This window comes from Apis mellifera, linkage group LG2 (assembly GCF_003254395.2).
Source record: "Apis mellifera strain DH4 linkage group LG2, Amel_HAv3.1, whole genome shotgun sequence".
NCBI classification, from domain to species: domain Eukaryota; kingdom Metazoa; phylum Arthropoda; class Insecta; order Hymenoptera; family Apidae; genus Apis; species Apis mellifera.
Genome location: NC_037639.1, coordinates 3,008,979 through 3,024,058, shown reverse-complemented (window position 1 = coordinate 3,024,058; position 15,080 = coordinate 3,008,979). Strand labels below are relative to the sequence as shown.

Sequence of the window (15,080 nt, the reverse complement as noted above, 5' to 3'; positions counted from 1 at the left end):
TGCAGATTTATATAAAAATTCGAAGCACTATAATGCAAACAACTAAATAGCAAAACACGAAACATTCGGAATGTCTTTCAAAAATTAATGTAACATATTATTATTAAAAAATTATTTTTCACACTTTAAAAAAAGATTACATATGATTTTATAATACACAAGTACAAATGATTTTACGAAAATCTGGAAAATAATACACATATCGACAAAAATGATATTTAGTACGTATGACTTGTTTATCTTTCTCGTAAAAACAAATTTGACATTCTACATTACGAATCGCATCGCGGTTTACTTAATTTTCACAAAATGACTATTTCTTTTTTTCTTTTTCTTTTTTTTTCTTTTTTTAATGAAATCTTTGGATATTTCAATCAATAAATAATATATATAACACGTTGTACAAAGCAACTATTTCACATCACACAATAGTTACAGATTTTTTCACATGAAATGATTAGTTTCTTTTGACCATAGCAATGCTGAGGCCGAGAATACTTGCAAGACCAATAATAACTCCTCCTGCAATGGCCATACCATAAAGTCCCTCTGTAAAAAAGAAAATATAACTTTCAAATTAATTAAAAGAACTTTTTTATCTTTTTTAAGCTATTAAATTTGTGTTATAAAATACGAATAAAATCGAAATAAAAAAAATGCAAATTTAATACTAAAGGCATTGAAAAAATTTGTTTTATAATAATATTTTTATTATGCAAGTAAAATATACACAAAATAAAAAATATAATTTGATTATATAGGTTATTTATATATTCATGAGATATTTCTGGAAAATCAATTCTCGAGACTAAAATAAACACAAAAATTGCTGTATAAAAAAATTAAGGTTTATTTATTAAATTATAAGCAATTTAGTTTATACTATATATGAAGATGAAATAGAGATAAAATAGAAACGATAGTGTAATGGAGATAGAGACGTACTATATATTTATTATATTATTGTATTTCTGTTTCACTTTATCTAACGCAAATTTAAATTAATTATAATAAATAAGTTTCAACCAACTATATAGCAACTTTTGTTTAGTTTATAAAATAAACTTTCAAAATATTATATTCCATAAAAATATTAACAGATTATATAATTATATTAATATAAAAAAAAACAAAAAAAAGAATAATTTTGATAAACAATAAAATTGTATTAAAAAAATTGTTTCATATTAATATATATGACAAATATTTACAAATTTTTAGATATAAAATATTTAATATTTAATGTTATTTAAAATTTGTCTATATATAAAAACTCTATTACTACTAATAATTATAAGAAATATTATAAGAAATAATATTAAAATAATAGTTAATATTTAGATAAAAAATGGATAAAATATAATTCTTATATTATGTAATATGTATGTGCAAATACAAATTATTTTTTAATATTAAATTTAATATAATGATCATATTTATTCCAGACTTTATAATATATTATTATTTGTAATATTTATATCATTATTTACAATATTTATATTATTAATTAAAATAATTTATAGCACATACTTATTATATATATATATATATATATATATATATATATATATATTTAATATTTAATAAGATTAAATAATTAAATGTTAATTGTAAAAAGCCTTAAAAATGAAAAAATAAAAAATTTGTTATTTAAATCAATAAAAAATAATTTATAAAAAAAGAACCTTTTTCCATTTTTTTCTTGATCAATGTTTCCAGATGCTGTACTTGTTGATTTCCAGGTTCAACCTGAAGAAACGATCTGACATACGCTAAAGCTTTTGTATATTCCTATAAATAAAATACTAAATTAGATGTAACGTAATATTAAAGTAGATAAATTAAGATGTGATGCTATATTTATTTTTAATTCAATAGTTTTCAAAATCTATACCTTTATTCTAGCATTTCCAATGGCTAAATAATAAAGACAATCCCGTTTTTCGCTATCACTATGATTGCAATATAAATCTTCCAATAACATTATTCCTTTTCTGATATCTGCAGGATATTTGCTTCTAACAAGACACCATGCATATTCAAATTGAGCTTTTTGTGTTATTACTGATGAACGTAATTGCTCATTATATATACGTTCAAATTTCTGAAACAAATAAATAATCCATATTTTAATATAACAACATATGATGCAATATTTCTACAAATGCAATAGTAATTAACCTCTGAATGATGTCATCATTTTTAATCAGAATTTAAAATATAAATTTATTATAAATTTCGCAAAAAAATATGTATATTAAAATTATATTTTAAACCGAAAATTTTCTTAAACAGTCTATTAAAAAAAAAGATATCAAAAGAAAAATAACAACCGGTATAAAAAACAAATTAAACTACATAACCTCTAAAATATTTTAAACTTATTCAATACAAAAAGTAATAAAATCTTTATTTTCAAAGTATAAAACTTACTATCAAAAAATATTTAATATTGTATATAAAATATTTATCATTCGCATGCTTAATATATATAAATAAAATCCTAATAACCTAATGAATAAGAATGGTTTTTTATAAAAAAAAAAAAAAATACCTTTAAATCATCAGAAGAAACAACCTCTTCGAGAACGTCCTCCATCTTTTAATATAAATTCTCAAGAATACTACGAAAAAATAATTTATCCTTTCCTAAATTCTACCTTGAAAGCAAAGAACTCATTACAAAACTACCAACTTCGTTCCGGCAATCGAGCTGTCAAAGGTAAAGAAACAAGTAAGTGCACATAGATATGTAATGCTTCTACTTCCATTCGCTATTTACTGGTAAGAACAATATCGCGCCATTATATGTATGATTTAAATGACCTTACATATAGCATATATATAAATTTATTTTTTTTAATTAAAAGAAAATTTGAAAATATAAGTAGTATAAATCCAAGTCATTTCATTATCTCTATATTTTAAAATTATAATTCTTAATAATCGAAATTATTAAATATATATTTGATTTTAAAATAAAAACAAAATAAATATAATAAAGAAAAAGAATTTAATTACACACACAATATATATATATATATATATATATATATATATATTGATATATACATATATATATATATATATATATATATTGATAATATATTCAAAGATATTTTAATATAAGTAAATTTTAATTAATTTTATTTTCTACATTCCATTAGTTATATATAATACAAAAATAACTAAAAATATAATTTACACATAAATTTAAAAAAATTTTGTATAAATTAATATATATAAATAATGTGAATAAAAGGAGATATAAATTATAAATTATCTTTTATTTTCTTAATATTTATTACAAAATAAGTTAAGTTTTAATTTATTAACAATATTTTGCTTATTAATTATTTGCTAATTATTATTGAACATTTCATTCAATTGTTTTGTCAATGAATATAATGGCATGCCCATTACTGTATAAAAATCACCATCTATTTTTTCAATTAAACAACCACCAAGACCTTGTACACCGTATCCTCCAGCTTTATCTCTTTAATAAAAAACATTTTTAAATATTTTCATATTTTAAAATTATTATATTTAAGAAGAATCAAATATTTTACCCACAGAGGTTCTCCTGATTTTATATATGTCCATATTTGTTCTTCTGATATATCACCAAATTTTACTTTTGTAGATTCATAAAAATTTACTTCTTTCTTTGATGTTTTTAAACATACTCCAGTATAAACTACGTGTTCTTTATTTGCTAAACTAAAATTTTCTAAATTAAATTTTCTAAATCAAATTAATATTAAAATTATTTCTAAATTTCTATTTTACCTTGATAACATTTCAAAAGCATGATATTTATTCTTTGGTTTTCCATAAATAATATTACCCATTGTTACTATAGTATCAGCACCAATTATTAAAGAAGGTATAACATCTTCTTGTAATTTATTATATACATCTTGAACTTTATATTTTGCTAAATCTTGTACATATTCTCCATAATTTTCATATATTGATCTATCTAAATTTTCATCGTACATTGATGGCATTATTTCTACATTTATACCCTATTATTACATAAATAAACATAAAATAAATTTTCATTCAAAATCTATTATTATATATAAAAAATTAAAATATTATTTAAATATAATATTTAAATTTCAAGTTAATATTATAAAATTTATATAAAATATAATATCATATTACAATAAATCATATATCATGAATTAGCTATATTATTTTAATAAATAAAAGCTTTTGAACAATTTATTTTTTTGTATAGGTTATTATTTCATTTTTTATTTTTTATGAATATAAAAACTTTATTTAGAATTATATAATATATTTCTGAATATTATAAAAAAATTACCAATTGTTTCATTATTTCATATCGTCTAGGAGATGCACTAGCTAATATAACTCTACTTGTTGTTAAAGCTTGTATTGTTTGTTCTAACATTTTCTTTTTAAAGTATATTAATAAAATAATTAAAAATATAAAAAGTTTAAAATTTAGTTTAATTAAACTTTTAATTTATATATAAATTTTTAATTTATATTATATCCTTTAATTCTCTTATATTTTCAAGAAAAAAAAATAAATTATATTATTATTATCAAGGAGATGAAAAGAGAAGAAAATACGTAAGTAACATGTTACGTTATTATTACATACTAAATCCAATATTTCCAGATGTCGCCAGTTATGAGATTTTCTGTTAAAGAGATATGAATAAGTGGAATATAATAAGAGAGTTTTTATGTTTTTAATTAAAAAAATATTTTATTTATTATTGTGATAAAACAATTTTAATTATTGATTTTATCTTTTCATTAGATAATCTAATTCTTCAAAGAAATATATTAAAAAAAAAGGAAAGTATATTTTTTTAAATAGGTTATCCATATAAAAAATTATATAAATTATATTCTGCAATTGAAAATTTAAATTTCAAAATTAATAAAAATTAAATAAAAATATTTTTAGCCAAATATACATTTAAATGAATAAATAAGTATGCATAAAAAATTGAATTTTCAATATATATTATATAAGATTGAAATCATTTTATTAATACAAACAATATGATATCTAACATATATTTTCACAATTATTTTGCTATTTCTAAATTAATATCGATTAAAAATGTTTAAAAGTTAGTTATAACATAATTGTATACAAGATATTCATCAATAATTTATATCATTCTTACATTTTACTATTATGAAACATTCTTTAAAAATTATTTATCCAATTTGTAAATTAGATTTCTATTATCAATAAAATTTTTTAAAAAATTTTTAAACGATTAAAACAATTTTCGTATTATTAAATTCATTAAGAAGTTAAGATAAATAATTGAAAGATAACAAAAAAAAATGATTCAGAGAAAAAAAATAAGTAAAAGAGAGATAGGACAAATATATAGCGTAGCTTAAAAATATTAGAGCGGGGAGGAGAACTATTTTCTAGGCACAGAAGATTCTAATACATCGTAATCGGTAAATTACGTAAATGCCGCATGCCATGAACGAACCTAAAGGTCAGTCAGTCCGAGGTCTTACATAATCGTAAGGCGAAAGGTTGACCCATCTTTACGCTGTAGCCTTCCAACTGAACAAAGATTTCGCTGCATTTTTTCGTCATATTTCGCATTGTTTCATCGATGCAACATCTTATCAATTTCATTAATTAATTTAAAATGATCTCTCGAGTAGAGCTAAAATACGAGATTTTACAATGATCTTGTTTCTTTGAGAAATCTGTATAAAGATTTGCAGATTTGTTATCAAGATGAATCCTTGATAATGATGTATTTTTTTTATAAACTTTGTTTATTCTAAAAAAATCGTTTAATTATATTTATAAAAAAATCTTTCTTTTTTTGAAAAATTGATATCGTCAAAAATGATAATAATATTTGATATCATTGAAAATAATCTTTAATATTTTTGATATTAAAAAAATATACCTCTAGTTAATATATTTTTGTAGATATTGAATTCATTGAAATATAATTAAAAATAATATTAATATTTTTTTTGACAAATTACTTTTATTGTTAGTTTATGTCAAATTTGTTTATTCCAAAAAAATCGTTTAATTATATTTATAAAAAATCTTTCTTTTCTTGAAAGATTGATATCGTCAAAAATGATAATGATATTTGATATCATTGAAAATAATCTTTAATATTTTTGATATTAAAAAAACATAGCTCTAGTTAATATATTTTTGCAGATATTAAATTCATTGAAATATAATTAAAAATAATATTAATATTTTGATAAATTATTTTTATTGTTATTTTATACTAAATAATTTTTTATTTGATTATTTAAATAAATATAAAAATATAAAAAATATAAAATTTCAAAACAAATAAAATTTAAAATTTAAATATATTTTTTATTTGTTTGTTTGTTTGTTTTATTTAAAAGTTGTACATCTAAAAATTTATATATTATATATATATTATTTATATATTATATATTACATTGAATATAATAATAAATAATTTTATAAAAAACTTATCATAATAATATATCTTAATTTTTTAGATTTATGTTAGAAATAAAATAAAATAATAGAGTGATATTATTTACATATATTAATGATTCACTTTGTATGATTTTTAGAGTTCCTTAATCATCTTTAATAATTAATTAGAATTTATTTTCATTAATTATATTGATGAATATAAATTGTTAATATATCATTTATATTATTGATATGTTAAAAATTTTATGAAACTGGTTATTACATATAATATATATTTTGATAAAATAAGATTCTGATGTCTAAAAATGCTATATTAAATTAAAAATTATAAATAAGATATTATATTTTTATTATTTTTAAAATTCGTATTTTTATTATTAAATTTGTTAAATAAAAATTGCATTTTTTATTTTTACTTATAACTTTAAAATGTATAATTTTAAATACATATTTTAATAATATTTGTTTACAATCTAAATATTTTTAATAATCAGTAAGAATCAATAATCAATAAAACTCTTTAATATATTTGCAATTAGTTATTTTATATTTATTCATATGTAAAATCAATTTCATTGCTTTATTAATGCATTATAAACATCTCTTTTTCATTTGTTTGTTATATTTTATTAAATATTTAATTGATTATATTTGAAATAGTAATATAAAACATTATGGTTTCCATTACATACTGTAAATAATATTATACAAATAAATTATATAAACGTAGATAATTTTATTTAGAATTGCTATTGAATTATAATTAAACAATATAAATTAATTGAATATGATTTATTTTCTGAAAAGAATAAAGCATACGTATATAAGATTCGAATGACAAAATTATTTTATTTTATTGTATTGAAGGTTATATTAATAATAGTTCAAAAGAATTGGAAATATATTGGTTACAGTTGAAAATGCAAATTACCCGGAATTCTCGAAGATGATTTCATGAAAATAACACGGGTTATCTGAAAATCTACATAATCAAAGGCTATGACGAGCAGGATATTAAAAACTAGTTATTAAAGAATATTCATAGACAGAATGCCAGGATAAAGGTATGATGATGTATGCTATTGTTACTTCATGCTTTTACGGAATCATAAATGGAAACAAAGATCTTATGCAGAAAGCATTCTTCCAAAAAAAAAAAAAAAAATGCAATCTTCGTATAATCTTGTAAGATTTAGTGCAAATTATTTATTTTCTTCCATATTAAAAATACTTATAATTAATCAAGTATGAGACAGAGTATGAGACAAATTCAAAGAAGAAAAAAGAAAAATAGAGTAAAAAATTAATAATAAAAAATAAGATATGATTATACAATAAGATATTATTTGAAAAAAGAAAAGGACAGAAAGAATAAGAAATTATAATGCATGGCAAATTTTTCATGTTCTTATATTTCTATAATTGTAAAATATTATAAATATTAATCATTCCAAAAATAATGGTCACGAAGAAATAAATAAATTATATTAATAAATACGATACATTTTATTACTTCATCTATCTATTTTCGTTAATTCGACATATCTTTTTTATCTTTCATGAATTTGAATTTTTTTTATCCATATCGTGATTTTTATCATACATCAAGGTTAAAAGAAAATTAATTCAATACAAATTTTTTGATAAGAATCTTAGGATAAAAAATTAATCACAAATAGATATATAAATTAACGTGATCTCTGAAAATTAACAATTGAAAAAAAAAATGAGAAATTCTTGCAATTCTTTAATCCTTATTTGCAAAGTGTACTAAATATGGTGAAATTGGTGAATTAACTAATAAGTAAAATAAGTGGTATAGGTCAACTTCTATTTCTATGTATGCGATGAAACATTAAGTGGATATCATAAAAATGATGCAAGTGACCAAACATGTTGAGTAATTAAGGATGTTGCACTTTGCTTCTGCATTGGACATTACATAACAATATTATGTATTGACTGTCGAATGCTGTTAATTGTGATACAAATTTAATATATGTGATGACTATAAATGTTTTTCGCAAAACTAGACGCATCTATTGCAACATTACGTGGTTTTATTGCCTTTTTTAATTTTATTTATTCACGTTTAGACAGTTTCATTTATTTATGTTGTAAAGTTATTGAAAGATTTATCTTCAAAAGACTTCCTTAACACTTTCGAAATACATTTTTCTTTTAGTAATGAAAGCATAAGCATTATAATGGTATAAAAAATATATAGGATTTCTAATCTCATTTCTAATAGGATTTTATATCATAATAAATCAATCAAAAATTGTAATAATTTTATCTTCTAAAAATTATATTTATATTAGTCTTGAAAAAATTAAAAGATAAAATTATTGATGGTGACTATGAAATCTAATGTATTTTGTTCGTTTATTTATTTTTATAATTATTTATTAAATAATATTATTTTAAGACTTTGATTCATATATTTATTATATAGTTATTTATTTTAATTCTGAAATATATTTTTCATAATAATTTAATATAAATCCAAATTGTATATTGAATATCGATCTTTCTTACTCTTTTCAACTTATCTATTTTTAGTTTATTAAAAACATTTACTGTTGAACTGACATTGATACTGTTTGAACTTCAGATTAAGATAATAATTTTATTTAATATAAATTACCAGTCATTCAGTATCTGCTTATACCAAATTTTACCAATATAGATATTATTTACGTTAGATATTGATATAACATATATAATAAATAAATAATAAAATAATCTTTCTTCGACTTTGATAAAATGGAAATCTCGAATTCAATTTACTAATATTAGCAAATTGACAAGTATAACAAATTGTATCTTATACTTTCATTGCATAAACAGTTTTCAAATGAACAGAATAATCAGTTATAATTTGTAAATTTCATTTCTAGAAATTCGGTTTATTACCGAACTTGTTATCGTTATGCAAGAGACTTTATTAACACTGTTAACCTGTAATACTGTGATTTGTAAAGCTGTGACTTGTAAAATTGTGCTAGTAACATCAATTCAATTGAGCAAGAGAGAGTTCGAGATAATCTTCGCAAAAACAAAATATCGTAATTAACAAACAAATAATAATAATGAAAATAAATAACAAACCATGAAGACCATCATAATCGTAATTAACAAACAAATAATAATAATGGAAATAAATAACAAATCATGAAGACCATCGTAATATGGACAAAGCTGATTGTATTATATAAAAGAAGAAGAAGAAAAAAAAAAGAAATTTAATCGTTACCTCAAAAGAAAGTTTCATCAAAATTTCATCGGTCATTCCATGGCGTAAGAACAAGATGGAAAAATCGTAATTGTATCTCCATTTAATCGCCACTGTGAATTCGTTCAGTGTTCATCCCGTCCTTGAATTATTATCATTGATCAGAGCACGTTTTGCAATATGCTTTCTCGCAGGAATTTGCAATAATTCGACGTTGAAGTCATGAAAATACACCTCGTCGGCATCCCTTAAGGCTTCGTATGGTAAAATCAGGTAAAATCGTGGCCGGCGAGCCGAGAGGCGAGCAGTAATCGCCAAGCTGTCGTTATTAAATGTGATTACGCAACTCGAAAAGTGGCTTCAAAGGACGCGCATTATGACACTATAGCACGTAGTCGTTTCTAGAGGGCGCTAACATCATGCCTCGAGGTGTCTGCGTTTAGCATTACAGCTAATACGTTGAACAGGGGCGTACTCAAACGGAACTTGATCCCGGAACACAGTGATCTTTTTCTTTTTTTTTTCTTTTTTTTCTTTTTACTTTACGGATAATGAAATCTTATCACTAGAATAGATACAATTGTATTCTCTTTTGTTTTCGTATCCGATTTCAAATTGAAATTATAGATTCTAAGTTATATTGTATAAGATATATTGTATTTTAGTTTTTAATTGTAAGTTATAGTTTCTTAAATAAATTTCAATAATATCTCATCTATTTAGGATGATTGATAAAGTATTTTATTTATTATTTTAATTTTATAGTATTTTAAATTTATACAAAAATTATTAAAACTATTAGAATAAGAATTTGATAATTATTTGTATTCTGAATAAACAATTTATAAACACAACAATTAAATTGTTGTAAATTGTTGTAAAAACAATATTTTACATTAAAAAAAATTTTTTATATAAATAAAAAATAGCTTTATAGAGCATAAAAATTTGTGGAATAAAATTTTATATGTATATCATCTTTAAAATATGTATAAAAAAATAAAAATATGCATATTAATCTTTAAGAAGAGTTTCCACAAAATATTAAAAACGGAAAAAGTTACACTTCAAGTATTCTGCAAAGTATAAACTATAGATTAAAATTTATGTATTATTTATATTATATTATTATTATATTAATTAATAATATCTGTATATAATAATAATAATAATAATAATAATAATATTATATATTTATATATCTATTATTACATGTGTTTATGTATTATATATATATATATATATATATATATATATATATATATATATATATATATATATATTATGTACTAATATAAGTTATATTTCATTGTGTATTTAAAACTTTTAATAGTTCTCTCCTTTTTTTCTTTTTTTAAATAATAATAGTGAACTGAATTAAATTATAAATATTATATGTGATTATAATGAATTTTATTATTATTATAATGTGATTATAAATGAATTTTATTTAATTTAATTATTGATTTTAATTTAATTGATTATTAAACAATATAGATAATTGATCTAACGATTACTTTATACTTTTTTTCAAAAATAAAGAATATATAATAAATTCAAATAAATTAATCTTTTGATTTGATCAAATATAACGCATAAAGTAAAATATGGAATTAAATTTATTGTAAAACGAAAAATTTTTCACAAAAAACAATTATACAATTAACTATTATTTTTCATTTCAAATTTTTTAATATATTTTAATAACTTTTAATTTTTATTCAAGAGAAGTACATAATTATTTTTCATTATTAACTCTTTTCAATATATCAATATTTGTAATAATAGATAATTTATATGATATATCTATTTCTATATACATAACTTACCTGATCGTCTCATCGCCTCAGCTGACTTCACGGACGAGTTGCATGATCCATACTTGCGTGTATAGTCTCGCCAAGCAATTGCGTCTGATCGATACTTTGAAATGGAAATGGAATGTAAATTACACTTTTCAAATATAAGAGATTGATTAAAATATCTCGAAGCAATGGATGCGCAGTCACCATGCAGTCACCATGTGAATAGTAGACTTTTCTAATTTTATAACCCTAATGATGTATATAATGTTATATCAAAAAATATTTACGAAATAGCATAAAGTTAATTTGTAACGTGAAAAAAATTTAAATTTTTATTCAGAAATTTGTATTTACACGTATATAGGATATTTTGCACCTATATATGCATTTCATAATCTTATTATATGAAATATATTAAATTAATTCACTTCTCTCTTTTCAAATGATGCAACATGAGGAAAGATATTATGACTTTCAATTAGATGTTATTCACTGGAAACTTTAATTGTTAGAATCCAACTCTGACGGAAGAGACTAAGTAGATTGATGATGATCGAAATCAGGCAATTTTAATCTATTCAATTTGCAATAATCTGTTGTTATTGTCAAAGCGATAGAATTAATTTGGAAAAAAAAAGCAAAATATTCAAAATTATTTATCGTCAAAGAATCACGAGATATTAAGTGTCACATATAAATTTGTCACTGTCTCTTTTTCCATGCAATATATCCCAGTTTTTCATCATATTTGGTAACTTAATCTTTCCAGGTTTGTTAGAGGAATCTTTTCTCATTTATGTGTTCACATTTATCCGTGTTAATGATGCTTCTTCTTCTTCTTCTTCTTTCTACTTAAGTTTCGTCATCGGTTTTCTTTTTCCTCTTCTTTATCTCTCTATTTTTTTTTTTTCTAATATTTTCTCATTAATTTTATTATCTTCACGATTAATTTCATATTATATCCCTCCGTGTATAATATCTCCTCATAAAATGTAAAAATTAAAGGAACAAACAAAGTAATTCTCGCCGTTGATGTTTTTGATAGATAGTTCGAGCACTAGAGGTGCATTCGAGTATCTACTTGACACACCTTCTGTCGCAATAACGAACATTTTTCTGACCTTTCAGTTGTCATTAAAAAGAAAGAAGAAGCTCGGCTGACGCGAAACGGAATTGCGGTTCGACTAGTTTCAAAGCAGCGGCCGACCACCGCAAACGACTGAAAACACTGACATTTCAATCTTCAAAGAGAAAGAGATACACTGCCTGCCCTTCGTTCCCATTCATTCCTTCCAACCATCCAAGAAAAATGTCCTACGATTCTATTAGGTCACCCCATAGGTAATGCGGTTTTTCTGTGAGTCATACTTGAATACAATGGAATACCGACATGATAATGAAATGGAAAATAGAAAATATAACGTTAGTATCGCTATATGATAAATTTCACTTAGAGATGAACAGTGTCAATAATTAATATATATATTTTTGATTGATTGATTATATTTTATTAAGATAAAAAGATCATTCGAATGAATAAACTTTTATTTTAAAACGAATTTAAATTATTTTCGTATTTTGAAATAAGTGAAATTTATTTTATTTAAGGATTTATAAGTATTAAAAGATTGTTTAATATTTATAAGATTTTTTGTAAAAGTCTTTGAGAAAAATTATAGAATAAATAAAATAAATATAATAAATAAATAGAATAAAATTATTATATTTGATTTTAGGGTTAATTTATGAAATTAATATAAATAGTAATAAAATAAAATAGATAATGATTAAAAAAAATAAATAATTTAATATATTAGATATCATATAACTAGTGATCAATCAAAAGATTATTTTATATGTAAAAATAAACTAAAAAGAAAAATACAAATTTTTTTTTATTTAAGGCTTTTTTATTTTAAAATAAATTTCAAGTAAATATTTTAAATATATGTGAAATTGATTAATTCTTAATTGGATATAGAAGAATTATTGATTATTCTGTATGTGAAAATAAATAAAAAATATAGAATAGATTTTTTTCAATTTAAAAATTAATTTTAAAAAAAAATCGAATTTAAAAATTCATCGATTATTCTCTATATAGATATGTTCAATTTCGATTTTTTAAAAAATAGAGCCTGAAAATGAAATTTGATTGTACATTTTTCATGTAAAATAATCTTCTATTTGAATCCAATCGGGAATTAGCCAATTTCCCTTGTATTTGAAAAATTTTTAAATTTCGATTTACTCGAAAACGAAACTTAAAACTAATTTTTTTTTTTTTAATTATTTTCTAATCGATTGTATCATTGATAGGACATTTTTGAATATTAAACGATTTTTAGAGAATCAATTTTAGATATCAAAACAAATATAAACATTGATATATAACAAAAATTTTAAAAATAGAATTATTTATTAAATTGTAGAAAATTTAAATTTGTACTTAATGAAACAAGACTATCTAAAATATAATTTTCTATAAATTATTAAATTTACGTTTCTGATATTATATTTCAAATTTTTGTTAATCAAAGAATATTGAAACGATGCAATTGTACGATTTTTCTATTTATAAGCTTTTTTAATGCAATAATTAAATTGCTCAAAACTTAAGAAATAATTTAATAAATAACTGTATAAATAGAAAATAAAACTTAATATATAAATAATACAATGTAAAAATATTTAAAAAATATGAAAATTACTAACAATTACTCCTTTATACTTATTTATAATGTATACATACCAAAAAATTAGATTATTTATAATTTAATACTTATACCTATATTATCTATAAATACCTATATTATTTATAAATTCTTTCTACTTTCCTCTTCTCATAATTTGCATACGAAAAAACGTACTTATACACTGATTTAATAGTCTGGCATCGTTTCAATAGTTTGAACTTGTTACATTTATTATAAACGCATGCATTTTCCTTGATTCGTGGAAGCGTGAATTGTCTTCCGAGGGATCGTGCATCTATTCCATGGTATAGATGTCCCGTCACATGAATGACACAGTGTAAATGTCGATATGACCGTGGAATACTGCGAGAAAGGCAGAGAATATTCGAAGTCGAAGATTAATAGTAGGGTATAGGATATATTCGCAATAATGTCACGAATGAGTTTCACCGAAAACATCTCCCGATGATTTCATACGAATATTTCAATGACGAATTGGTCGGTTTCGTTTAATTCGATGCTCCCGTTTCGATCTCATACAATGATCGTAGGATTTGCATTTAAAAGGATAAAGCTATGCAACGAAGACAAGTGTATGAAATATCGATGAAACATACATCTATATGTCTATTTTATATCTATGTATTTGACGAAAAATGAAAGTGATTGATTATTGTCTTAATTGTAATCAAAGTACGATAATAATTGTTTCCTTTAGTGAAAAAGTGAAGAAAAATGAAAAATATTATTCACTTCGTTGTCGATTTTAAGTAATTCTGTGTATGTGTGTATGTGTGAATTTTTAAAGAAAATTTGAAAATTATTTGAAAATTAAAAAAAAAAAAATTCGAGAGGTTCGATATCTACATTTTTAT

General features: G+C 21.1%; 2 protein-coding genes across 3 annotated transcripts; both read right to left on the bottom strand.

Moving 5' to 3' along the window:
- Window positions 1-2,791, bottom strand: LOC551255 (mitochondrial fission 1 protein). The gene is made up of 4 exons (XM_623646.6): window positions 2,555-2,791; window positions 1,895-2,104; window positions 1,686-1,791; window positions 1-549 (listed from the first exon to the last, which is right to left on the bottom strand). Exons 1-4 carry the CDS (start codon window positions 2,597-2,599, stop codon window positions 458-460), a joined length of 453 nt encoding a protein of 150 aa, XP_623649.1. The 5' UTR covers window positions 2,600-2,791; the 3' UTR covers window positions 1-457.
- A 480-nt stretch (window positions 2,792-3,271) lies between these two features.
- On the bottom strand, window positions 3,272-10,205 carry LOC100578507 (maf-like protein Athe_1300). Of its 2 annotated transcripts, none has more exons than XM_026438913.1 (4): window positions 9,726-10,205; window positions 3,793-4,031; window positions 3,577-3,723; window positions 3,272-3,499 (listed from the first exon to the last, which is right to left on the bottom strand). In XM_026438913.1, the coding sequence occupies exons 1-4, from the start codon at window positions 9,759-9,761 to the stop codon at window positions 3,361-3,363; spliced, it is 561 nt and encodes a 186-aa protein (XP_026294698.1). In that variant the 5' UTR covers window positions 9,762-10,205; the 3' UTR covers window positions 3,272-3,360. The 2 variants fall into 2 exon arrangements, with proteins under 2 accessions (XP_026294698.1, XP_026294697.1); XM_026438912.1 differs by lacking the exon at window positions 9,726-10,205 and adding an exon at window positions 4,337-4,606.
- Between the last annotated feature and the right edge of the window lie 4,875 nt (window positions 10,206-15,080).

Coding starts and splice junctions, on each gene's coding strand:
- LOC551255 (XM_623646.6), bottom strand. CDS start 2,599: ATGGAGGACGTTCTCGAAGAGGTTGTTTCTTCTGATGATTTAAAG. Junction 2,105..2,554: donor TTTCTTCTGATGATTTAAAG/GTATTTTTTTTT, acceptor TATTTGTTTCAG/AAATTTGAACGTATATATAA. Junction 1,792..1,894: donor TTGGAAATGCTAGAATAAAG/GTATAGATTTTG, acceptor TTTTATTTATAG/GAATATACAAAAGCTTTAGC.
- LOC100578507 (XM_026438912.1), bottom strand. CDS start 4,426: ATGTTAGAACAAACAATACAAGCTTTAACAACAAGTAGAGTTATATTA. Junction 3,724..3,792: donor GCTTTTGAAATGTTATCAAG/GTAAAATAGAAA, acceptor AGAAAATTTTAG/TTTAGCAAATAAAGAACACG. Junction 3,500..3,576: donor ATAAAATCAGGAGAACCTCT/GTGGGTAAAATA, acceptor TTTTTATTAAAG/AGATAAAGCTGGAGGATACG.